General features: G+C 41.8%; 1 protein-coding gene across 2 annotated transcripts in view; it reads right to left on the bottom strand.

The window, feature by feature from the left end:
* The window catches only part of PARD3B (par-3 family cell polarity regulator beta), a 1,151,736-nt gene that overhangs the window by 54,506 nt on the left and 1,071,246 nt on the right, over positions 1-25,984 (bottom strand). For both annotated transcript variants that reach the window (XM_019975590.2, XM_070800252.1), the window contains one exon: positions 18,191-18,270. In XM_019975590.2, the coding sequence (XP_019831149.2) occupies positions 18,191-18,270 (80 nt within the window). The remainder of the gene's footprint in view (positions 1-18,190; positions 18,271-25,984) is intronic.

The raw sequence follows: 25,984 nt of genomic DNA, 5'->3' as shown, positions 1-25,984 counted from the left end.
ACTGGTGCTGAAGCTGAAGCTCCAGTACTTGGCCACCCAATGAGAAGAGCTGACTCATTGAAGAAGACCCTGATGCTGAGAAAGATTGAAGGCAGGAGGAGAAGGGGACAAAAGAGGATGAGATGGTTGGATGGCATCACCAACTCAATGGACATGAGTTTGAGGAAACTCTGTGAAATAGTGAAGGACAGGGAACCCTGGTAGCAACTCTGGGAGACGGTGAAGGACAGGGAAGCCTGGCATGCTGCAGTCCATGGGGTTGCAAAGAGTTGGACATGACTGAGTGGCTGAACAAATAGCATTTATCTGATCTGATGACGGGAGACAATTTTTTACATACAAAAGCAAAGAATAAATCATCAACCAAAGACTGAAGTTTTAACTTATAAAATTATAAATTCCTATTTACTATAAATATAAGGTGAAAATGAAGTTGCTCAGTCGTGTCCAACTCTTTGCAACCCCATGGACTGTAGCCTACCAGGCTCCTCTGTCCATGGGATTTTCCAGGCAATAGTCCTGGAGTGGATTGCCATTTCCTTCTCCAGACTAAAGTTAAATTTAAATAATGTTCAGTTCAGTTCAGTCACATAGTGTGTCTGACTCTTTGCAACCCCATGGACTGCAGCATGCCAGGCCTCCCTGTTTATTACCAACTCCTGGAACTTACTCAAACTCATGTCCATTGAGTTGGTGATGCCATCCAACCATCTCATCCTCTTTTGTCCCCTTCTCCTCTTGCCTTCAATCTTTCCCAGCATCAGGGTCTTTTCTAATGAGTCAGTTCTTCGCATCAGGTGGCCAAAGTATTGGAGTTTCAGCTTCAGCATCAGTTTTTCCAATGAATATTCAGGACTGAATTCCTTTAGGATGGACTGGTTGGATCTCCTTGCAGTCCAAGGAACTCTTAAGAGTCTTCTCCAACACTACAGTTCAAAAGCATCAATCCTTCAGTGCTCAGTTTTCTTTATAGTCCAACTCTCACATCCATACATGACACTAAATAATTTTAACATGTTTTAAAAATAATTTTAACATTAAATTTTAAACATTTAAATATTTAATTATTTAAAATTAAATAATTTTAACATGACATTAAATAATTTTAACATAACATTAAATAATGCTAACATGCGACAAAGTGTTAATGTCCTTAATATATGAAGAGTTCTAGTAGATCAAGAAGAAAAAGATAAACCTAGATAGAAATGATAGCAAGCAGATAAGCTACCACAGACTTTAAAAATATGCAAATTTCAATAAACATACGAGAAAAATTCAACTTCCCTAAGAGCAAGGCAATAACAAATTAAAACAGATGGTGATCATAATTCTTATTTTTGAATCTCTTAAATTGACACAGTTTAGAAAATATTTTGTATTTAGTTTTGGTGAGGGTGTAAGCTTGTACAACCTATTCATAGGTCAGTCTGGAAGTATACATCAGGAACTTTAAAAATATTCACCCTTTGACCTAGTAATACATGCCAGGAATTTATCCTGAAGCCTGCTTAACTTATATATATATTTTGTTCTCAGGAAGATGAACCTAAGCATCTTAATTGAACTGGATGTAACTGATCAGTTTTGTAGGCTTCACAACATAACACTGGTATCTGACCATAAAGTCTAAGGCTAAGATAAGACCGTGGAGCTCAAAGGAGTGTCATGACTAGGGCTATATGACTCGTCCCTGCATTTGGCTAAGGTCCTGCTATTCTTAACTGGAGCAAAGGTGGTGTGTTGAAATCCATGCATAACTTGACCTGGTGTGTGTTTATAGCCATGATCATAAGTAAAGTCACTGCAGACACTCAAACATTCATTAAAAAGCATCTTTGATTTAGGTACCGTACTACCAAATTTCCATTTTCCTGAGGCTTTCCACAATCCTGGGGGTATTCCCAGAGGTGCCGCTGTATTTTAGTGATGTTCTGAGCATGGGCTCGACAGAAAATGAACTTGTCAAAGACTTTACATCATTTTGATGAATTGCATATTTGAGTGAAGAGAAACCAGAAATGCATTCTTCTGGGGTTACGCTCTTGGGCTGCCCTGCTGATGCTATCGTTATTCATTGTATTCCACATGAGATGCAACTAATTCACAGAACACTTCCTCCAAAAACAAAATGAAGGCATCAAGACAGTCTAGGGCTACTTAATAATTACATAATTTTTCTTTCATGAAAGGCAACCAGGACTGATCTGCTCTGACTCTGGAGACTGGACATGAGCTGGAGCTGGGCTGCTGGGACCCACCCAGAGCTCCTTAGCACTGAGGGGCCACTGCAGGACTTTCTATAAGGAACTGTGCTTTGAGGCTTATAGCATCCTCTTACCAGGGCCTGGGACCTGCTGGGGAATTGGCTTCTTTAGCAGCAACCCTCAGCCAACGACAAACAGGACTTGAAAGATAAATACCGCGGATCCTTGCCTCTCACAAGGACAGGACAAGGTGTGAGTGCATTTGTACTGTTTCCAGTGGTCCTAGAAGAACTGATTTCTGTCTGCTGCCCCCAGCAGGACCCTGCTTATTAAGCTGCTGGTACGCTATACTTGGTAACAGCTTTCTTCCCTTCCCTTCCTCACTCCCCTTCCAGGGCTTCATGGGGTTGCTTCACACATAAAATTACTCGCTCCAAAATCTTTGTCTCTGGGTCTTCAAACCCAGTCTAAGGCTCCAGAATGAGCACATTTTTTACTTTTGAGTCTGTACTAGGATGAGAACTTCCACTGTCCCTTCTTACTGCTGCTGTTGCTACTGAGACAACAGTATGAAGAACTTCCTATTTTTTTTTTTTCAGATCTTGTTTTGCCCCATTTACCTTGTCACTTTTCCTGTTTTCTTTCATTCCATTCCCTTCCCCATCCACCCCCTCTCATGGTCTCCCCATGTATGTATACATAACATATATACATGTTATTATACACATCTATGAAGAAGGAAATGGCAACCCACTCCAGCGTTCTTGCCTGGAGAATCCCGTGGACAGAGGAGCTTGGCGGGCTGCAGTCCTTGGGGTCACAAAAAGTCGGACATGACTGAGCAACTAAGCACATATGTATCTACATATTATTATTTCCTGAGCCATCTGAGAGTGAACTGGAGACTTGTGCCTTTTCACCCGTAAGTGTTTCAGTCATATTTCTGAAGAACAAGGGTATTCTATTTTATAAGCACAGCACAGTTACCAAAATGATTTCCACTGTTCCTTCTTCCCTTCATGCTTACGCTTTTTGGGGTCAGAGCTATGCTTAGCCACAGAATGCCAGATGGCATTAAGTCACCAATTCTTCCCACTTGAGAACAATATCATTTCCAGAATTAACTTACACAGACAGTGATAGATAAGCCTCTACTGTCCACAGCAGCAGTGAAGACAAGTCACCACCATGGAGCCCAGGCCCTAGCAATCTGTCCTGCCCCACTTCTTCTGTTTGTACTTTATGAGTAGAAGACTCTGTGCTTCATTACATTATCACTGCTGATATGCTCTGGGGTTCTCTGTTCAGTGTCGATGAACACACGTTGGTCTGGCATCCTGGTTGAGTCACTGTAGTTCCCATTTGTGCTAAGCCATCTCTACGTTTCAGGGTCTCCTGCTGGAAGTCTGAAAGGCACCTCAGATCTAGCATATCCCAGCTTATATTCATGATCTTCCCCTCAAAGGAGTCCTCTCCTAGCCTTTCCCCTCTGGGGGAAGGGTACCATCACCAACGCTATTTTGTGTGGATTCACTTTGACACCTGGCTTTACTCCCCTCACCCACACCTCCGTGTGCAACCCATCATTAGGTGCTGTCAGTTCTTCCCACCATTTTCTCCCATCTCCACCAGCATCACCACCACCATCTCTTGCCTCAACTACATAGCAAAGACCTTTGACCTGGTTTGCCTTTGCTCCAGCCTCCCCTTAATCTCTTCTCTATAGATTTGAAATGCAAGTTTGATCACATCATTCTCCTGCTAAAACTCACAAATGGTTTCCCATCAGTATTTGAATAAATCTGAATATTCTTAACCATGGGTCTGACTTCTACTTTCTTCTCATGCAGTCTTTGTTCCAGCCAAGCTGCCCTCTTTCAGTCTCTCTGTTCACCACGTTCCCTCCTACCAAGGTCTCTGCACATGTTGTTCATCTGTCTGGAATATTTCTTATTTCTTCTGTCTAATTTCTTCAGATCACAGCTCCAAGCTCCCTCCCTCCCTTGATTTGGTCCAATTTCTCATTATATTTTCTTGAATGACTTGTCTCTCCTTTTTCTTAATGGGCAGAGTTACAATTTTATGATTTCTCTGTGATTGTACAATTACCTCTCCAGTGGATTACAAGTTCTGTGGTCCAGGGCCTTGTCCTTCAATGCTTATATTCAATGCCTACAGAGTATATTGAACTTGGTAGCCAGTAAATAGCTGTTGAATGAAGGAATAAAGAAGGGCAGACAACTTCCTTAGCTCATCTGTTTAGGCTAATACAGTTGCACAGCTAGCTCTGAACAATTCATAACTGATCTCTGTTTTTTAAAAAAGAGATATGAAAATAAAAGAGTCACCAGTAAAAGGATAAATTAAGGAATTTAAATTGTTGACAAGGTGGAAATTTAAGTGACTCGCCTATAACCAACCCAGAGAAGGCAGTCATCACGTTATCTTGGCCATGTTACATGTAGCACATCCGGAAATTACTCATATAAAACATGGGCTTGAAGCTCTGTCTTATACATGGACCTGATTTTGAGGCTGGAAAAAACTGTGAAGGGTGTTGCACAGTCCAGACCATGTAGCATAAATTGTCAAAGGCACCAACATATCAGTGGAAAGTGACCAACCATAAACTCCAATCCCGATTTTATAAGACTATTTCCAGAAGAAAAACTTTACTGTGGCAAACTTCTTCTCAAAATAGCTCAGCATGCTTATTTTCCATCTTAAACCTCTGCTGTGACAATTACAGCTCTTTCCAGCACCTTGCAAAACCTCGCAAAACCCAGGCTGTCAGAAACTCTCATTTCTAGAAATGGGTCTGTGTTTGCCTCAGATACATGCAAGCAATTAGTGGGCAGAAACATTATCTGAGCAGTCACCACCCTGTCTTCATTTCCAAGCAATGGTCAAGTTTAAAGGCTCTTAATGATGCCCTAGAACATATTGTTGGTGGCGAGTAGCCAATGAGAATTGCCAGGTTCCCACCTATTTAACATGTGATTCCATCTTCAACCATAAGCGTCAGTTTTGCTGACTGTCGAGTTGTACAACCTTCTATTGGGATGAGCCCCAACCACTTCAATCTAGGCTTAATTAAAGAGTTGGAATATAAGCAAGAACACATACTGGATGCTTCTCTTTTTGTACCAGCCCTTCCCACATTTGTACCACAAATGTTTGCCTTTGCTAGAAATAATGGAGCTGGACCAAGGTGTTTCCTGGCATAGTGACTGAGGTCATGGGGCCCATGTCACATAAAATCCAGGGCACAGATGGGCTCGTGTGGCACCTCCACAGTAATCGACTGCCAAAGCTTTCTTCTCTGGACTTGAAGCAGTAGAGTCAATAGAAGCCTTCCCTCTACGGTTATCTGGCACTTCCATCTCAACATGTCCCCTGAGGATCTGCCGGAACTATATTGGAAAAGAAGCAATGATACTTTCCTGGCTATGAAAATTGCTGAAGTAGAACCAACGAGTGTCTTTTTTGAAATGCTAGCATGACAAAGAAGCAGTCTTTAAAAAACAGTACTGTTTAAAAGATATTTCAGCTGGGATGACAGGGGTATTTATATATTCTAAGGGGAGCTCTGTGGTTCATGGATGCTGCTCCTAGTAATTTTGAAGCCCATTAGCAGTTTGTTCATTTTAATGTCCCAGAGTTATACACTGCTGTAATTTAGGGTGGGGTCCGCTCAGCGAGAGCCACCTTAATAAAGGATGGTCACTGAATGCATCTCTCCAGCCTGCTCACAGCCAGCCTAGCTCGACAATGTGACTTGTAGAGACCCTGTAGGTTTCAGAAGTAGAAAGAGGTGAATTGAATCCACCATCTGCCACATATTCTGTATGGCACTTTGACCATACAACTTTGTGTCACCGAGACTCAGTTTCTTCATCCATCAAATAGTGATAAGACTTTATTTCAGGATTGTTATAGGAAATAAATGAAGTCAAACAGTTAAAATGCCCAATAGAATTCTTAGAGCATAATAAATACTGCAGATACATAGGCTGCACCCCACACCACCACACAAGTGATTCTGTGAAAGAGCAGTGCAAAGTGCGTCTGGAGTCCTGATCCACGCACTTGGGGTTCGTAGGTATTCTGCATACACAGCTCTAGGCTGAGCTATTTACATCCTTATTTGTGTTCCAAATAGAAACATATACTTACATACTTCAAAATTATATACCTCAAAAATACTTTCTTTTCTCTCATAAATTTCCTGACTAAACAACAATTGTATTATTATTATAATTTTTACTGCTGAGGGTTTCAAAGTGTTGAAAAGACAATGAACATGGATTCATTTTTAATGTCATCTAAGTTATCTTCCTTCCCAGGAACTTATGTTACTCACGAAAAAAGCTGAGGTATTCCAACCTCTCCCTAACTTGTCAGTGTTAGTGGTATGCTAAAGGAAAGTAATCAAGTGACCATCCCCAAGGAAAAGAAATGCAAAAAGGCAAAACAGTTGTCTGAGGAAGCCTTACAAATAACTGAGAAAAGAAAAGACATGAAAGGCAAAGGAGAAAAGGGAAGATACACCCATTTGAATGCAGAGTTCCAAAGAGTGGCAAGGAGAGATAAGAAAGCCTTCCTCAGTGATCAATGCAAAGAAATAGAGGAAAACAATAGAATGGGAAAGACTAGAGATCTCTTCAAGAAGATTAGAGATACCAAGGGAATATTTCATGCAAAGATGGGCACAATAAGGGACAGAAATGTCCTAACAGAAGCAGAAGATATGAAGAAGAGGTGGCAAGAATACACAGAAGAACTATACAAAAAAGATCTGCACGACTCAGATAACCATGATGGTGTGATTACTGACCTAGAGCCAGACATCCTGGAATGCGAAGTCAAGTGGGCCTTAGGAAGCATCACTATGAACAAAGCTAGTGGAGGTGATAGAATTCCAGTTGAGCTATTTCAAATCCTAAAAGATGATGCTGTGAAAGTGCTACACTCAATATGCCAGCAAATTTGGAAAACTCAGCAGTGGCCACAGGACTGGAAAAGGTCAGTTTTCATTCCAATCCCAAAGAATGCTCAAACTACTGCACAATTGCACTCATCTCACATGCTAGTAAAGTAATGCTCAAAATTCTCCAAGCCAGGCTTCAACAATACGTGAACTGTGAACTTCCAGATGTTCAAGGTGGTTTTAGAAAAGGCAGAGGAACCAGAGATCAAATTGCCAACATCCGTTGGATCATCAAAAAAGTGAAAGAGTTCCAGAAAAACATCTACTTCTGCTTTATTGACTATGCCAAAACCACTGACTGTGTGGATCACAAAATATCATGGAAAATTCTTCAAGAGATGGGAATGCCAGACCACCTGACCTGCCTCTTGAGAAACCTATATGCAGGTCAGGAAGCAACAGTTAGAACTGGACATGAAACAACAGACTGGTTCCAAATCGGGAAAGGTGTATGTCAAGGCTATATATTGTGACCCTGCTTATTTAACTTACATGTACATCATGTGAAATGTTGGGCTGGATGAAGCACAAGCTGGAACCAAGATTGCTGGGAGAAATACCAATAACCTCAGATATGCAGATGACACCACCCTTATGGCAGAAAGCGAAGAAGAACTAAAGAGCCTCTTGATGAAAGAGGACAGTGAAAAAGTTGACTTAAAGCTCAACTTTCAGAAAACAAAGATCATGGCATTTGGTCCCATCACTTCATGGCAAATAGATGGAGAAACAGTGGAAACGGTGGCAGAGTTTATTTTTTTTGGCTCCAAAATCACTGCAGATGGTGACTGCAGCCATGAAATTAAAAGACACTTACTCCTTGGAAGAAAAGTTATGACCAACCTAGATAGCATATTTGGAGCAGGAAATGGCAACCCACTCCAGTGTTCTTGCCTGGAGAATCCCAGGGACGGGGGAGCCTGGTGGGTTGCCATCTATGGGGTCGCACAGAGTTGGACATGACTGAAGCGACTTAGCAGCAGCAGCAGCAGACAGCATATTAAAAAGCAGAGACATTACTTTGCCAACAAAAGTCCATCTAGTCAAGGTTATGGTTTTTCCAGTAGTCATGTATGTATGTGAAAGTTGGACTATAAAGAAAGCTGAGCACCGAAGAATTGATGCTTTTGAACTGTGGTGTTAGAGAAGACTCTTGAGAGTCCCTTGGACTGCATGGAGATCCAACCAGTCCATCCTAAAGGAAATCAGTTCTGGGTGTTCATTGGAAGGACTGATGTTGAAACTGAAACTCCAATACTTTGGCTACTTGATGCAAAGAGCTGACTCATTTGAAAAGACCGTGATGCTGGGAAAGATTGAGGGCAGGAGGAGAAGGGGATGACAGAGGATGAGATGGTTGGATGGCAATATCAATTCAATGGACATGAGTTTGAGTGGAATCTGGGTGTTGGTGATGGACAGGGAGGCCTTGTGTGCTGCAGTCCTGGGGTTGCAAACAGTTGGACACAACTGAGCAACTGAACTCAACTGAACTAACAAATAACAAGTGCTGCAGAGGGTGTGGTGGTGAACCAATGTAAACTGGCACAGCTATCATGAAAATAATACGGAGGTTCCTCAGAAAACTAAAAATATAGTAGAATTACCATACGATCCTTCTCTTGGACATAAATATGGACAAAACTACAATTCAAAAATATATATGTACCCCAATGTTCATAGCAGCATTATTCACAATAGCCAAGACATGCAAATAATCTACATATCCATTAACTGATGAATGTATAAAGAAGATGTGATACATATACACAATGGAATACTACTCAGTCCTAAAAAAAGAATACAATATAGCTGTTTGCAGCAACATGAAGTCAACTAGAGATTATTATGCTAAATGAAGTTAAGTCAGGCAGAGACAGACGAATTTTATATGAGATCACTTATATATGTTATCTAAAATATGATACAAATGAATCTGTCTATGAAACAAAAACAGTCTCATAGACATAGAGATTAGACTTGTGGTTGCTAAGGGGGAGGGTGGTGGGGGAAGGATGTACTGGGAATTAGGGATTAGTAGATGCAAACTATTACATACAGAATGATAAACCACCAGATCCTACTGTTAGCACAGGGAACTATATTCAATATCCTGGGATAAACCACAATGGAGAAGAATACAAAAAATGGATGTATATATGTGTATAAGTGAGTCACTTTGCTGTACAGCAGGAATTAACACAACATAGTAAATCAACTATACTTCAATAAAAAAGATTCATTTAAAATGACTCTGGGGATATCAGGACTGTAATGGGTCCTAACGTGTTTTAAATCACTAATATTCTAACTAAATTTATAATGGAGCCCTTCGACTGAATAATTAATATCAAATATCCCAACTGGCATCAAGGATATATTGGCTATGAGGAAATGATAAAAAGTTTGATTAAAATGGACTTTTATTTGAGGAACTAAGTGACATAAAAATGATATGGCAGCAGCATTAACCCCCTGATCTCAGCGGCTTGGCATCTTTAAGACAGTATTACACACTAGGGCTTTTTGCATTTTTCAGGAAGTTTGAGTTGACAATGGAGACATCTTAATCTCACAAAGAACTAAATTGCTGCTAATTCATCATTTTGTCCCCTGCATTAAGAGTGAGGTGGTGTCAGAGGGGCCAGTCAAGTAAGCAGCTGACTCTATGGGGCAGGGGAAGTAGAGATGAGATTTTCAGGGACTGAGGAGAGAAGATGAGAAAGTTGAGTCTGGTGGGGTAAAAGAGCTTCATTGATTTTCAAAAGCATTAAACTCTGTCACATGCAAATGTGGAAAACACTGGAGACAAGTTCCTCAGCCCAGGTTAGCATTCCTGCAAAGTCAGAGCCATAGTCACAGCCTGGGGTGCTGAGAGGTAGCTTTTCACTGCAAGAATGGGCTATTCAGGTAAAGCTGTGTCACTAGAAAGGTGACAGGAAGACTGGCCATGATTCCTTGGATCTAGATGAGGGACAAAGGGCTCTATCTAGAGAGAGACCTGTGAAGAGGAAGTATTTGTAGCTGAAATGGCCTCAAACCCCAGGTGAACATCTGACTGGCTGCCAGGGCTGCGGCGAGCAGGACATATATTCTCGTGAAGCATCCTATTTGACAAACTGGCCTTGTGGCAGACAGCAGTACTCGATTAGGCAGTGTGGAGACTTTGTCAGCTTATGCAGATCCAGGTGGCCAAATCTCCACCTGCAATGGACATGTGCTCCCACACATACACACCTAATGTGCTGTGGCTCAAGTTTTCACTGAACTCACCATCAGCCTCAGCAAAGACCAGGACTGTGGCATTGGTGGAGGTCTTTGCAGAACTCAAGGGTCACTGCCATCTGCTTAGCAAGGGTCAGAAAGTGAGGCAAGGTTGGCAAAGGAAGATTCAATAGCTGTGAACAGAGCGGAGGCTAACTGGAGATGAGAACGGGCAAAGTCAGAGTGTCTTTAAGCAGTGAGGTAAACGTCTCTGTGGATATTATAACCTAGTGGGTGCTGTGCATGTTGCAGGCTTCCAAGTTGGCTGTGTGCTTGTGACTGCAGTCTTCCTGGGGCTGGGCAAAGGCGGATGCAGGTGAGAAAGCTGAAACCCATCAAGAAACCAACTGACACGTTAAAGCGTAAGTCTGCTGTTATGATGCGTTCTTCTAGTCTGGACACAATCGTACCCAGCACAAACTTAGAAGGCGGGTTTATTTTGGGCTCCAAGGAAGCACACATAAGGTGTTTGCTCCTTCTAGAGTTGCTCTTTCTACCTCAAATCAGTTCTAGCGTGTAACTTCTCACACTAAACTCAGGCTGCTTCAACTGTTCAGAGAGAACTTTTTTCCCCCTTAAGTAACTCTTGTAATACGGGTGACAGCACCATCGGGACTGAAGGCAGATCCGGCCTGAGCAGGTCTTTGTCCCACATCAATCCCGGAAAGGGAGACTCTCTCCTCGGGAGTGCTCATGAAGCTTTGCATCAGAAAATTTATCATCATCTCTTTTCTTCTGGGTAGATATTATTCTTAATCTTAAAGAACCAAAGTACCAATTTGCAGACACTGCTTTTTCAACTCTCAGGAGTGTTCTAACAAAACAGGATTCCCCTCTTGGTGGGCAAAGTCTATTGCTTAATGTTCATCTAGCAATTATGCATTAAACTGTTCATATTTCAGAGGAAGGACCCCAGGGAACAGGAAAAAAATTGATTTTATGACAGCATTGCAGAGATGGTTGAAAGGCATTACCTAAACTGTTCTATTAGTAATGTTCCGTGTCATATGCAAAGATGAATAAGATACGGTCCCTGTCCTCGAAGGCTCTTACACTTTGGTGAGAATGACAAGCAGGTGAGTAAATAACACAGAGTGTGTAATAATCATAGAGTTTGGGTCTGACTCTGAGCTGAATGATCTAAGCCCCTTAGATGTTAAGTGTACAAACTCGCAGTCAAGGCTGCTCAGGTTCAAATCTCAGCTCTGCTGCTTCTAACTGTTGAACCTGGGCAATTTCACTGAATCTCTCTCTGCCTGTGTCCTTGCTTATAAAATGAAGACAATAATAGGGATGCTATTGAGTCACAGGATTGCTGTGCACATTAAATCAGTCAGTGGATACAAACCGTTTAGAACAGGGCCTGGTACATAGTAAGTGCTCAGCAGTGGGTAACTATTTGGACTTCTGGATTTCTACTGACTCTAGGGAAAAGGGACATCCTCATAGAAAAATCAATACTTTGGAAAATAGTGCTCTGAAATAAATGGTAAAAAAAGGGAGGCATTCTTTCCTGCAACTTAGTTATATAAAAACAAATCTATAAAAACAAAATCTCATCTGTGTACTGGTGTAATTAAAACCCACTGTATACATGGTCCTATGTTAGGTCCTGTTGATAGGTGCAAAAATGATGGGTATAGAACAATATCCTTTGTTTCAAGGAATTTATAATCTAATAGTGGTGGAAAGGGTCAGTGAAGAATCAAAATCTAGTCTAAGATGTTTTCAGTGGCACTGGTAAAGTGGTAAACTAATGTTATGGAAGTTAAAAGGAGGAAGAGCTAAAGAAAGATGGCAGAGGGCTTGGGTTTTAGCATGGGGGCTTTGAGGTATTAGAGGCTTCCCAATGGCTCAGCAGCAAAGAATCTGCCTGCAATGCAGGAGATGCTGGTTCGATCCCTGGGTTGGGAAGATCCCCTGGAAGAGGGCATGGCAACTCTCTCCAGTATTCTTGTCTAGAGAATCCCATGGACAGAAGAGCCTGGCTGGTTGCAGTCCATAGGGTTGCAAAGAGTCAGACACGACTGAAGCGACTGAGCCCACATGCGTGCACTTTGAGGTATCTTGGAGATAGAAGGACGGGTACTTAAGCAGGCAGTGAGATACGAAGATTGGCCAGGTTCATTTTGGATTCATCGTCATAGGGATAAGAATTGAATCTATAAGAATGGCGGAGGGACTTCCCTAGTGGTTCAGTGGTAAATAAGCTACCTGCCAATGCGGGGGACATGGGTTTGACCCCTGGTCCAGGAAGATTCCACATGCCGTGGGGTAACTAAGCCCGTGTGCCACAGCTACTGAGCCTGCGTCCTGCGTGTCCTTGAGCCGTGCTCTGGAACAAGAGAAGCCACCGGAATGAGAAACCTGTGCACCGCTACTAAAGGGTAGCTACTGCTCGCTGCAACTAGAGGAAGCCTGTACACAGTGACAAAGACCCAGTGCAGCCTAACTAGTAAGTAAATAAAATTTAAAAATTAAAGTTTAAAAAAAAGAGAATGGAGGAGGCAGCTCAGAGAGACGCTATATAGAAAACAGGGCTAGAAAGAATAAATACATGTATAACTGAGTCACTTTGCTGTGCCCCTGAAACTAACACAATATTATAAATCAACTACACTCCAATATTACACAAAAAGAAAAGGCCTGGAGGCAGAGTCAGCTGGGAGCATCAGCGGCATGGTCAGAAGCCTGGGGCAAGAGGTGAGAGTTCAGAGGCTGGTGTGGAAAGAGAGCCAATTCTTTCCCAAAAAAGTAGCAAAATGAGGATTTGAGGAGGAAGGAGGGTTGAGGGAAGATCTCTGTTTTCTCTGATGGAATAAAATCAAGTTCATGGGGTCGGTCTGCCACCTGAGCCTGGCTCAGCTACGAGTCCTGACAGCTGGAGACTTGGTCAGCGTGTCAGGTCCTGAGCCGACAGGAGTATCTCTGTCATATCCCAGGACGTTCCCCCACCGGTCAATAGCGGGCCCCTCCCTTACCATATCTGTCCTGTGACAAGAGCATCATGTCCAGCCTTGCTGGTTAATTCACAATGGTGGGTCTCTACCACTCAGGAGACACTGGGTCTGAATCTAAGCCTTGTTGGCCAGGGGCCGTGGCCTCTTACCGAGACCTGAGTTAGCTCCCATGTCCCTGACTTGAGCTCCCTATCTATAAGAACAGCAGGCCACTTTAGTTTGTAATGTCCCCTTCATGATCATCTGGACTTGGGTCTTTCTTTACGAGCTGGCTGATCCCTCAGCCTCAGTTATGCCCCCAGCATATCTCCCTGAGCCATTGGCTCTCCTTTTCTGCACGCTGGGGAACTCCCAGCGAACTATGCAGCTGAGCCTCTGCATTCACAGTTGTAAGCACAGGGAGGAAAGCCACTGCCAAGGGCTTAATGATATAGATGAGAGAAGGGTAGTTGATGATGTAGGGTCCCTGAAAAGCCAGTGAGAATGAGCTCTGCTATACAGGTCTGACTCATTAAAAAAGGGAACACATCATTTCCAGAGAGAAAATTAAAAAGAACTAACAGTATTAAAAAAAAAATCCTTAAAATTCGTCAGCCAGCTTCTTCACTAAGGGTTTTGCTCGAATCACTGAATTTAATACTCATACAAGCATTATACAGAGTCCCTAATATCATCCCCAATTTGCAGATTAAAAAACTGAGCCTGGACCAGTTGGATACTTGCCCAAGATCCCACAGGTGAGAAGTGATGGATGGGGCTATAATTATGGCCTGACTCCAAGTCCATGCCTTCGCATCTCCCCTTGGGAAGTGTGTGTTGGTGAAGACAGAGCGAGTCTGACCGGCAGGGAGCTGAAGCTGAGGAACTAAGGTTGAATGTCTCAAGGTCGTAAAGAAAAGGAAGTGAGATCATCTCTAGAGATTGGGCCTGGGGGGCTTAGTCATCTTTGCAGAACTTAACGGGAGCAGAAAAGGGTTGGAACGGCCACTGTGGGACAGTCAAGGGAGTTGACAGCACGACTAAAAGGAATTCTGGACAGCAGCAGGGGCCCAGCTGGGGCTGGATAATGTGAATTTTGTAGTGGAACCAATGAACGCTTTTCTGAGTTTCTCCAGCAACCTTTCATCGCCCTTGCATGCAGGACCACAGAAGAGATGGAGAGCCTTTTTGCTCCCTCCTCAGGACTCAACACTCGATTACAAGCCCGGAAGAGCAACATCATGTGCTGATGCACTGAGCCATCTGCAGAGAAGGGATAATGGGGTCCCGTGGGGGTCGGGGATGGGCCAGGTGGGAATGATGGAGGCTGGAGATGGGAGAGGAGAGAGTTTACTGCCGAACGGCCGGACCAGGAGGAGGTCTGTAAAATCAGAATGGGGCCTGGGAGAATTGAAAGAGGCTGGGAGGCTGAAGTGAAAAAGAAGCTGTTTGCAAAAATACATACATTGTTGTTCACACGTTATAGCAGCCCAGGAAACAGCCACTTCCCTGCTCACCCAGGGTGAGTAATAATTTGTGTCAGGCAAGAATAGGGGGAGGCTGATTTCCCTCTGTTTACTACCAAAAAAAAGTGGGGGCCGGACGGCCTGGGTAAAACGCTGGCCTTGGGAAAAGCCTGACGCTCTCTAACGAGGTTGTATTACAACCACGCTCTGCTTTCCAAAACAGCACCCTCAGGAGAAAAGAAATAAAGTCATTTTTCTTCAGAGGTAAAAGATTTAACATTGCTTAACAATAACACTTAACATCGCTTAGCCCTTAGCCTTAGGCAACCCCGTAACTACCGAGTGCTGGGAACCGTCTTTTTTCCTGAGCAGGCTGGGGCACCTGCGTTATTTGGTCAAGTGTCACTGAGCCTGGCAGCAGGCTGTACGGGCCTCCTTTAAAATGAGAGTTCCATGAAAACATACCAGGGTGCCCCTTGACTAGGGCTCCTCACCAACTCCATGCACTGGGGGGCATTTTCTGTGTGGATGGCTCCAAATCTGACATATAAATCAACACTATTAAGTTTATCTTAAAACTCCTGTGATGTTCTCCACACACAGCACAGGAGCCGAATCAGTAAGCAGCATGTTAAGTCCCCAATAAGGTTGGCCACTGACTTCCCATAAGTAGAATTATTCCTATTTTTAATTAAAAATTTAGCTCCATAAATATTTTAAAGCTCCCCACCTCTGTGACTAAGAGGGGATGCGGTGCCTACAGAGATGTGGTCCCCTCACTCCCCTGACAAAGGAGCAGTGCAGCTGGTATGATTCAATTGAATGGACAGTAAAATCTCTTGGGGCAGGTTGGGGGCCGGGGGGCTGAGGAAACCAGGGTAAAGGGCACCGGCACACTGAAGCCGTAGTCTGTCTCCTGCCTTAGGCATTTGCATCTTGTTGGGTAAATATGGAGCCCCCTCGATGGATTAGAGCACACAGGTGGGGATTCTCTGCATCTCTCCCTTAGATGTTGAGATGGAAACTCAAGTTTGAGCCCCTGCATTAAAAAAAAACGGTGCCAGGGACAGCTCACGCACTTGATCTGAGCCTTATTTATTCTCCATCATGACTCCTTCTTACCAGGAACCTAAAAAGGTACGTCAGCACCTGCAGCCCACCACTTCTGCCACTGTGTTACGTGTGTGAGTGGACTGTTTGTCTAAACTGTTTTCAGTCTAAGATGTTTCGCTTTGGGCTACAGTTATATTCTTAAGGCTGGCAGGATGTTGTCGATCCATATATTGTGATGGCAGCCCCCAGAGTCACAAACAGCATCAACGTATTGCCTCTGTCAAAAAACTTCCTCCAAGATATTTAATCCTAAAACAGACGTGTTTAGAGTCAGCCATGATTGTGCATTTCAGGGCTTATTAGTAAACCTAAATAGGAGTTGGAAATTCAGAGGACTTTATGTTCATTATTACTTATCTAAGCATTGGTTGCACTCTCACAAAAAGTGGATCTGCTACCTCCTGTCCTAGACAGTGGGTCCTGAGGATGAACTGGTCACAGTGTCTCCAGTCTCCAGACTCTCAGGGCCTTATATGTAGTAGATGATCAATAGATACTTGAGGAAGGAATGAATGAGTGAAATTTACAGAATTTCTGTACTTATAAATGCTATTTCTGTGCTTTTGGTTTGTACCCAAAAAAATCCATTTCCGCAGTCTGAGTACAAGTTGGCCAGGAAAGACATTAAACTGTTTCCAGTTTTCCTTTTTCTTCCTTTTCTAAGAACAGTACTTTCCATCTGCCTTAACCACAATTTCCACACACTTCAATACTGAAAGCCAGAAATTTTATATTTAAAATGAGTTTTGGAGACTACTTCTATTTTTTAAAATGAAAACAAAATACTAGGCCAGGGGAAAAAAATCAGAAGAGGAAAGAAATTGAGGATGAGAAAAATAACTTATGAGACAACATATAAAAAGAGAAATCAGGGAGACAAAATATAGTTGTACAGAAGCTTTTAAAATATCGTATTTTGGGCATCCTGCTCAGTCAGTGTTCAACGTTGCTTCTCTGCTAGATCTGAGATTTTATTACTTTTGAAAATCAACATACTATTTATAAGAGCAGATGGTCACTTACGCTATGCCTGTTGTAATATTCAGGATGTTATTCTTGTCAGTTCACACACAGAAATATAGTCAACACGCAACTCAAAACGGTAACCCAGCCATGAGCTAGCACTTTAACAATGCAGTTTGATGATGGAAAAGCTCTCCTTAGGGTCCACCTGCACCCCTGTTTTTAAAAGGGGACATTCTGGGTGCTTGGGGCTGGTGCACTGGGACGACCCAGAGGGATGGCATGATACGGGGAGGGAAGAGGGAGGAGGGTTCAGGATGGGGAACACATGTATACCTGTGGTGGATTCATTTTGATATATGGCAAAACCAATACAATATTGTAAAGTTAAAAAATAAAATAAAAACAAAATAAAACAAAAAAATAAATAAAAGGGGACATTCTGTACTATTTTAGTTTTCTGGCTGGCATTAACATTTCTTTGTTTTTGTTTTTCAAACTCACACATTCTCACACTCAACTCACTTAACTCCCATGGTCACTGAAGGCTATGTCATCCTGGAAAGCCTTCTCCTTTGTCACGTGTCACTGATTGCAGACTAAAATTATTCTTCGTCTCCCCGATAAGAGGACAAACCTTTGAGAATGGTATCTCATTTTCAGGGTGTCTAGTTATAGCATAAGTGGCTTTTGTTAGGCCAGAACCACCAAGCGAACTTTCCCACCCAGATGTCTCTTCCCTTCAATGGGTCAGTGCCTCTCAGCAATATTTGCCTTTTCCCCAAAGAACTCAGAAAGGTTCTAAATCAAGCGAAAAACACCTTCCCAGGTTCACATTTCTCTCCTGCTTTTTAACACCCACAGGAAGCTCCAAGGTTAAAGTTGGCATGCCCTTCCTCATGGGTAATTCCTAGGACAGAGGATTTACTATTTTATTGTCTCTAAGCTGGGTGCAGGCTGTTCAATACCATTTTTATAGCAATGGCTTAGGATTTCCATTCAGAATCCAATATTCTTGCTGACATGTTCAATTGCAATGATATACTATTTTCTTCCCTTAAAAAATAACCCACAAGTGTTTCAATTATTAGCACAGTTGTGAGGATGGCACGAGGGTTGCGGCAGGCGGTGGTAAGGCAAAATTATAACATATTCCTTATTACACAGCCAGATTTCTATTTCATGGAGATTTTTCTAAAGACTTTATGTGTGGGTGAGAAGGTGAGGGGAGACCCCTTGGTGATGTACCTGGGTAAGGAGGCGTACTGTCGCTCCATCCCCTCAAAGCGGAGGTTGTGTGCGTTCCCATCTGGACCCTTTCCAGACACCTGTGGAGAGAAAAGTAATTAGAGATGAAGATCCATTATGCACCCTGGTTACTGACAATGCATCTCAAAATTATAATCAGTGCACAAATGCTGCTGCTGCCTGCCAAAAATCAACCATGGAAAAGCAAGCAAGAACTCAGTATCGTTATAGGAATTGATGATCAAGCCACAAACATGGCATTTAACAACAAAGTCACTTCTTTCAAAAAAGGGTCATTGTCAAACTGACTCCTCCTTGTCACCATGCCAGGGGTATTCTGTAGATTTTTATGACCGCTTTCATTTCCTTTTAAAATAGGCTTTAGTTTTCAGAGCAGCTTTAGACTTCCAGGAAAATTGAGAAGATAGTACAGAGAGTTCTCACATATCTGAAACTCAATTTCTCTATGACCAACATCTCATATTCATATGGTACATTTCTTACAATTTGTAAATCAATAGTAACACTGTATTGATAACTAAAGTCCATAGTTTATTCAGATTTTACCTAATTTTTTTTCTTTGTTCAGGATCCCATTTAGGGCACCATATTACACAGTCATCATGTCTCCTTAGGCTTCTCTTGGCTGGGACAAGAATGTATATTTAAAAGTACATTTTCATGAAACCTTTCTTTACTGCCCGGGACTGGCAGCAACCACCTAGTTCTTCCACAGATTCTCTGAAGCCCTCTCTGATCATTTGAACCTCCCGGAGCTCTGTCAGAGACATGACGAACAACCAGAGATGTGACAAACTCTTTTCTATCTAGTGTTGGTTTTTGTTGGTTTTGTCCCTTTCAATGTATTATACTCCCTGTGTCTACCTCTCTTCAGGTCTCTTCCACAAGTCTCAGATTCTGATGGGCACTGAGTGACTTGGCCCCAGTGGGTTCTCAATAAAATGTGTTAGCTTCATGAATATGACTTTACATATAGTTTTTGCATATCTATTCTAACAACTAAAAACACATATGGGATAAACACATACATGTACTTTGAAGGTACTTGTTGACTGATCAATTCCTCACCTGTCTATGTCAACACATGTGGAGTTTTGGCCACCTGTGTGCTCGCTCTTGTGCTGGGGCAGCCCTCATCTAATGGGTATGGAAGGGGGAAGCATAAAACACAGGAAGTCACAGTGTCAAGGTTGTAGAGAAAAATTTTCTAGGTAGTACTAAATCTGGAATTATTTTCTTCCTACCAGCAGTCCCAGATCTCAAGGAAACCACCATCCCAGCTTGGGTGGTGTGTGGAGGGAGGGTTTGTTGGGGGGAGATATTGCAAAATAAGCATATACTCACATTTAGAGTAAGAAAGATGATTTCTGGTGTCAAATGATTACAGGAGGCATTTAAAGAGTGCCTATGTAAAACCTCTTTATATTTTTATCAATATATGGAACAGGAGGAGCTGGAATTATTTGAGAGGATGACAGCCCAGTAGCTACCTAGGTAGGATGAAGACTGTACATATAGACTTGGAAGCAGCTACAGAGAGACAGAAACCTCTGCATTAGGATAAAGCCCTGATTTAAATGGCTGACCTTTTAAACAAAGACTAAGGGCAAGGATGGTATCAGACAATTAGGGGATAAATAAATGGCACTAAAAAAGAAGCGATTGATTAAAGTATTGTTCTCAGACACGCCTATCTAAGGTTTGTTTTGACCTATTTTTTATGGAGGAAGAATTAATGTAAATACCAGAACTGCATTGAAGATTATTAATTCTAGTTGTTAGAAAAACACTGTGCTTATGTATTAGTGTGACTTTAGACATTTACAGCTAATCCTTTTCAAGTGGTCACCAAACTTCAAGTTAATATTTTCAGGGTTCTTATCTGATCTGGCATGGCCTAATGGGGGCAGTTAACATTCTGGTGTCTTGAGAGACTGTGCCCATATGCAGTGGTTTGTCTGGTAAGCTACTGGCATGCTAGATTATATTAAATGTAGGATGATGCTCATCTTTAAGAAACTTTTAGTCTTGTTGGGAAAACAAGGATTAGAAATGAAATATTTAAAGAATGTTGTAGGACAATGTATGAACCAATGTTATTCAGGATGTTACTACCAGGAGCACAGATGAAGTTGTTAGGAAAATACTTCACGGAGGTAGAAGAACAAAGGCCAGGCTTCAAAAGATGGATGGGATGCTTATACATCAGAAATTATGCTGTTCTTGAAAACAGAATGGATATTTCTCAAAAAACTAAAAATAGTGTTACCATATGATCCAGCAATCCTACTCCTGGGCATATATATGGAAAAGACGGAAGTTCTAATTCGAAAAGATACAGGCACTCCAGTGTTCACTGTTTACAATAGCCAAGACATGGAAGCACCTTAACTGTCTAGACAGAGGAATGGATAAAGAAAGTGTGGTATACATTTACACAAACACATATACACACAGACACACTGGAATAGTACTTGGTCATAAAATGAATGAAATAGTGCCACTTGTGCAACACAGAAGGACCTAGAGATGATCATACTAAGTGAAGTAAGTCAGATGGAAAAAGACAAATAGGATAGGATATCATTTATATGCAGAATGTAAAAAATGATACCAATGAACTTATTTACAAAACAGAAACAGACTCAGAGACATAGAAAACAAACGTATGGCGACCAAAGGAGAAGTAGAGGAGGGATAAATTGGGAGTATGAAATTAGGATAAACAAGGATTTACTGTAAAGCATAGGGAACTATATTAATATCTTATAATAAGCTAAATTCGGAGAGGGCAGTGGCACCCCACTCCAGTACTCTTGCCTGGAAAATCCATGGACGGAGGAGCCTGGAGAAAATAGAAACACACTTATACGTGTATAATCAAATCACTGTATCCCTATGTCATACAATGTTGTAAAGCAACTAGACTTCAATTAAAAAATTATTCCATTCTTCTCCAATTGCATATGTATTTGTGTGCTTCTCTGTTGACACTGAAGCATCTTTAATGTAGTCATTCAATTAGTAATTATTAAACACCTTCTTTACTCTAATGCCATGCGAGGCACCACATTCAAAGCAATGAACAGGGGCTTGAATTCGTCATTGCTTTAAATATAAAGGAGACAGGCCTGCAAACAATTATGGTGCAATGAGATCACTGCTGGAGTGTCAGTCTGAAGGAGGAGGCAATGGGAGTCTGAGAGAACAGATACCAGAGTCCACCCGGGAGAGTTGAAGACAGCTTCATACAGGTGTTGAAGTTTCCTCTAAAACTTGAATACGAATGAGGAGGAATCGTTTAGGAGGAGGAGGGGGTGGGAGTAGCAGGAGAAGGCATTCTTGGTAGAGAGAACAAAAGCGAAACAACACGGAAGCCTAAAAGGAGCACTGTGTTTCCAGGGAATGTCAACATTTTGGTGAAAGAAGAGAGACTGTAAGGAAAAGGATATTAGTAATGGTAGCAACAATATCACTGGTACAATTAATATTATTATGGTTACTATTATGGTTATTGCCGCTAGTGCAATTTTTTAAATCAATTTTATTTTTTAGAGCAGTTTTACGTTTTAATCAAAATTGACAGGAAGGTATGGAGAGTTCCCATATATTTAATACATCATGAATTGTGCTTTTGGTGTCATATCTAAAATGTCATCACCAAACTTAAGATCATCTGGATTTTTTCCCAATGTTATCTTCTAGGAGTTTTGGAAGATAGTTTTACCACTTACATTTAGGTCTGTGATAATTTTTGTGAAGACTGTAAGGTCTTTGTCTAGATTCTTTTTTTTGCATATGCATGTCCAATTGTTTCAACATTCAGAAAACGGAGATCATGGCATCCGGTCCCATCACTTCATGGGAAATAGATGGGGAAACAGTGGAAACAGTGTCAGACTTTATTTTTGGGGGGCTCCAAAATCACTACAGATGGTGATTGCAGCCATGAAATTAAAAGACGCTTATTCCTTGGAAGGAAAGTTATGACCAACCTAGACAGCATATTCAAAAGCAGAGACATTACTTTGCCAACAAAGGTTTGTCTAGTCAAGGCTATGGTTTTTCCTGTGGTCATGTATGGATGTGAGAGTTGGACTGTGAAGAAGGCTGAGCGCCGAAGAATTGATGCTTTTGAACTGTGGTGTTGGAGAAGACTCTTAAGAGGTCCCTTGGACTGCAAGGAGATCCAACCAGTCCATTCTGAAGGAGATCAGCCCTGGAATTTCTTTGGAAGGAATGATGCTAAAGCTGAAACTCCAGTACTTTGGCCACCTCATGCCAAAGAGTTGACTCATTGGAAAGGACTCTGATGCTGGGAGGGATTGGGGGCAAGAGGAGAAGAGGACGACAGAGGATAAGATGGCGGGATGGCATCACCGACTTGATGGACGTGAGTCTCAGTGAACTCCGGGCGTTGGTGATAGACAGGGAGGCCTGGCGTGCTGCGATTCATGGGGTCTCAAAGAGTCGGACATGACTGAGCGACTGATCTGATCTGATCTCTGTCCAATTGTTCCAGTAACATTTGTTGAAAAGACTATTTTTGCTCTATTATATTGTCTTTGAAACTTTGTCAAAGATCACTTGACTGTATTCCTCTATTTCTGGGCTCTCTGTTGTGTTCCATTGCTTTATTTGTTAATTCTTTCACCAACACCACGCTGTTTTGGTTGTTGTAGCATTACAGTAAGTCCTGAAGTTGGGTAATGTCAGTCCTCCAACTTTGTTCTTCTCCTTCAATATTGTGTTGGCTATTCTGTGTCTTTTGCCTTTCCACATAACGTTTAGAATCAGTTTATAACTTGCTGGGATTTTGACTGGGGGTACATTGAGTCTATAGATCAAGCTGGGAAGAGCTGACAGCTTGACGATATTAAGTCTATCCAAGAACAAGGACTATCTCTCCATTTTTTTTAGTTCTTCTTTGATTACTATAATTCAACATTTATTTGGCCCTTCCTGAGTGTCAAGAACAAGGTTAAATGTTTTATTTGCATTAGCCCATACATTCCTCGGAGAAGGAAATGGCAACCCACTGCAGTACTCTTGCCTGGAAAATCCCATGGATGGAGGAGCCTGGTAGGCTGCAGTCCATGGGGTCACTAGGAGTCAGACATGACTGACTGACTTGACTTTCATTTTCATGCATTGGAGAAGGAAATGGCAACTCACTCTAGTGTTCTTGCCTGGAGAATCCCAGGGATGGGGGAGCCTGGTGGGCTGCCGTCTATGGGGTTGCACAGAGTTGGACACGACTGAAGCGACTTAGCAGCAGCAGCCGCAGCAGCATACATTCCTCCCAATTGTCTTCAATGGTTGTCCCATTTTTCAGATGAGAAAATTGGGCAGTTGCCTAAGGTTAGGGAGGTTAAGGTTAAGCTAGGACGTGGGATATCTGAGACAAGATTCAAGTCTGTCACCCGAGACTCTGGAGAAACTGACATGGACTGGATCTTGGAGGAGCTCGTGCCAAGGAACTTGATTTTACCATTAGCTGATGGTGAAGACACTGAGAAGTGATATTCTATACGTGATAGTACATATTGACAGGGTAGAGAGGTTATTTTTGTATTGAGTTATTGTATTTTGTATTGAGTTCCAGTGACAGTCTAAGTCAGAGAGGATAGAGGCCTAACCAAGGGGCTATTCAAAAAGATGGAAAGAAGGGAGCAACATAAAGATGTTAAGATGGTAACTTCAATAAAACTGACTGAGAATTAATGGGAAGGATGTGTTTGGAATTGTGCCTAAGTTTTCTGAGTTTAGCAACTAGGTGGGCTTTTCAGCTGTTGCCACGATGGGACTAAAGAAAGAACAGATTTAGGGGTAGGGGTGGGAGGAGGGAACACTGGAACACTTAGATATATTAAGCTTGAGTTGGGACATCTGATAGAAATGTCTGAGAGATAATTGAGTATACAAATTTGCAACACAGAAGAAAAAATCTGGACTAGAGATGTAGAATTGAGAAACCTTCGGCCTACAGATGGTACCTGAAACCTTGGAAAAGAATTAGAATGCCCAGGAGGCATCTACAGACAGAATAAAAGAAAAGACATGCAACGAAAAGAGAGAATGCCAATAACAGTCTTAGAAATACTATACTTTAAGGGACAGGCAAAAAAAAAAAAGTTGAACCCAGGAGGGAGTCTGAGTAAAAGTAGTTGGTCAGGGAGAGAATGAGGAGAGAGTGTTATTTTAGGAACTAATGGAAAGAGTCCCAGGAAAGAGAGTGTGGTTCACAGTGTCAAAAGCAGCCAGATCTAAGGCATCCACAGTGTGTTGACAAGCTTTACCTGATCCTTCCCCCGTGCTAAGGTAGCTTTGGAGCTGGTGGCACTAAAGGTGAATCCCTGCTTGCGGTACCTTCTACCTTCCTAGCTGTGGTGGCTCCTGATACAGGCCTTTACCGTGTGACTTGCGGAGCCAAAGTGTTACTCACTTAGTCATGTCTGACTCTTTGTGACCCCATGGACTGTAGCCTGCCTTCCAGGATCCTCTGTCTGCGGGATTTTCCAGGCAAGAATACTAGAGTGGGTTCCATTTCCTTCTCCAGGGGAATCTTCCTGATCCAGGGATTGAACCCGTGGAGCCAAAAGTTTCCTCAAAGAAATGGCAGAAGCTCCCTGGGTAGCCTGGTTCTGTCCTGTGGCTTGGGAAATCATTCCTGAAAGCTTTTCTAAGAATTTGCTTCCTAATGTTCCTTATAATTCTGTAAGCCCGTTAATATGGTGTAATAAATTTGTTCCTGCTTAAACTAGCCAGAGTATATATTGTTCTCTGCAACTGAACAGTGACTGATATAAAGTCTGCAAAAGGGTATGTGGGAATTGGCAATGAGATGCTGATTGGTGCTTTATTGAGCGTGATTTCAAAGGATTGATGGGGAGAGGAAGCCAGACTCTACGGTGTTGAAAATCTTTATAGTATTCTAATAAATAAACAACCACTGGATATACTGTCTTATTCTATCATGCTCAGAAAATGAGAGAAATACTTTCAAGTAAATAAACATTTGTTAGTGTCTCTTAAGTAGAGAGCCATATGCTAAGTACTCTAAGATACGGAGATTAGAAAAGCCATTTCCTGCTCAGAGAAACACCTGTTAGTCAAGGGAGATGATAGGAATACATTTGTGTTCAATTATTTAAAAAACAGATTTAACAGTTTTTTTTTCCTCCCTAAATTACTCAAAGATGACCTCTGTTAACATTTATAAATATATAAATATTTTAGTGGTATATAGAATTTTTCCCACCTGTTTATTATTGGCATTTTCCTGTGCTAGCAGGTATATTTCTACAAATGTGAATTTTTATGGCAATATAATATCTGATTTATGGATAAATCATAATTTATCTAGTCTCCTCTTGTGATTTGATCACTTTTACTATTTCAGAAATGGCGGCAATACAAATTATTGTGCTGGGGACAAAGCTTCTTGCAAATAGCTGTGAACTGAAAGTAGGAAATAGAAGGGTTGCCAAAGAGGCACTAATTATAAGTTTTAGTCAGGTCCTTAGGAAGTCAAGCCACTTTTGGAGGGAGTGAAAGGAGAGAGAACTGGCAGAGGCATTTATAAGTTCATTCCTCATTTTGTTCTATGCTCAACAAGACTCAGAATTGTTCCTCCTTGAAGAATTCCTTATTAGGTAATTTCTCTTATCATAAAAAAAATAAGGTCAGCAGCTTTGATCCAATTAATCTTTTAAAGAAGCTCTTTATCTCACTTGGTATCATGCAGGTTTTTTTTTTTTTTTAATGTAATGA

This window comes from Bos indicus, chromosome 2 (genome assembly GCF_029378745.1).
Source record: "Bos indicus isolate NIAB-ARS_2022 breed Sahiwal x Tharparkar chromosome 2, NIAB-ARS_B.indTharparkar_mat_pri_1.0, whole genome shotgun sequence".
NCBI lineage: Eukaryota > Metazoa > Chordata > Mammalia > Artiodactyla > Bovidae > Bos > Bos indicus.
The sequence above is the reverse complement of the archived record's forward strand: the minus strand, read 5'-3'. Positions and strand labels throughout refer to the sequence as shown.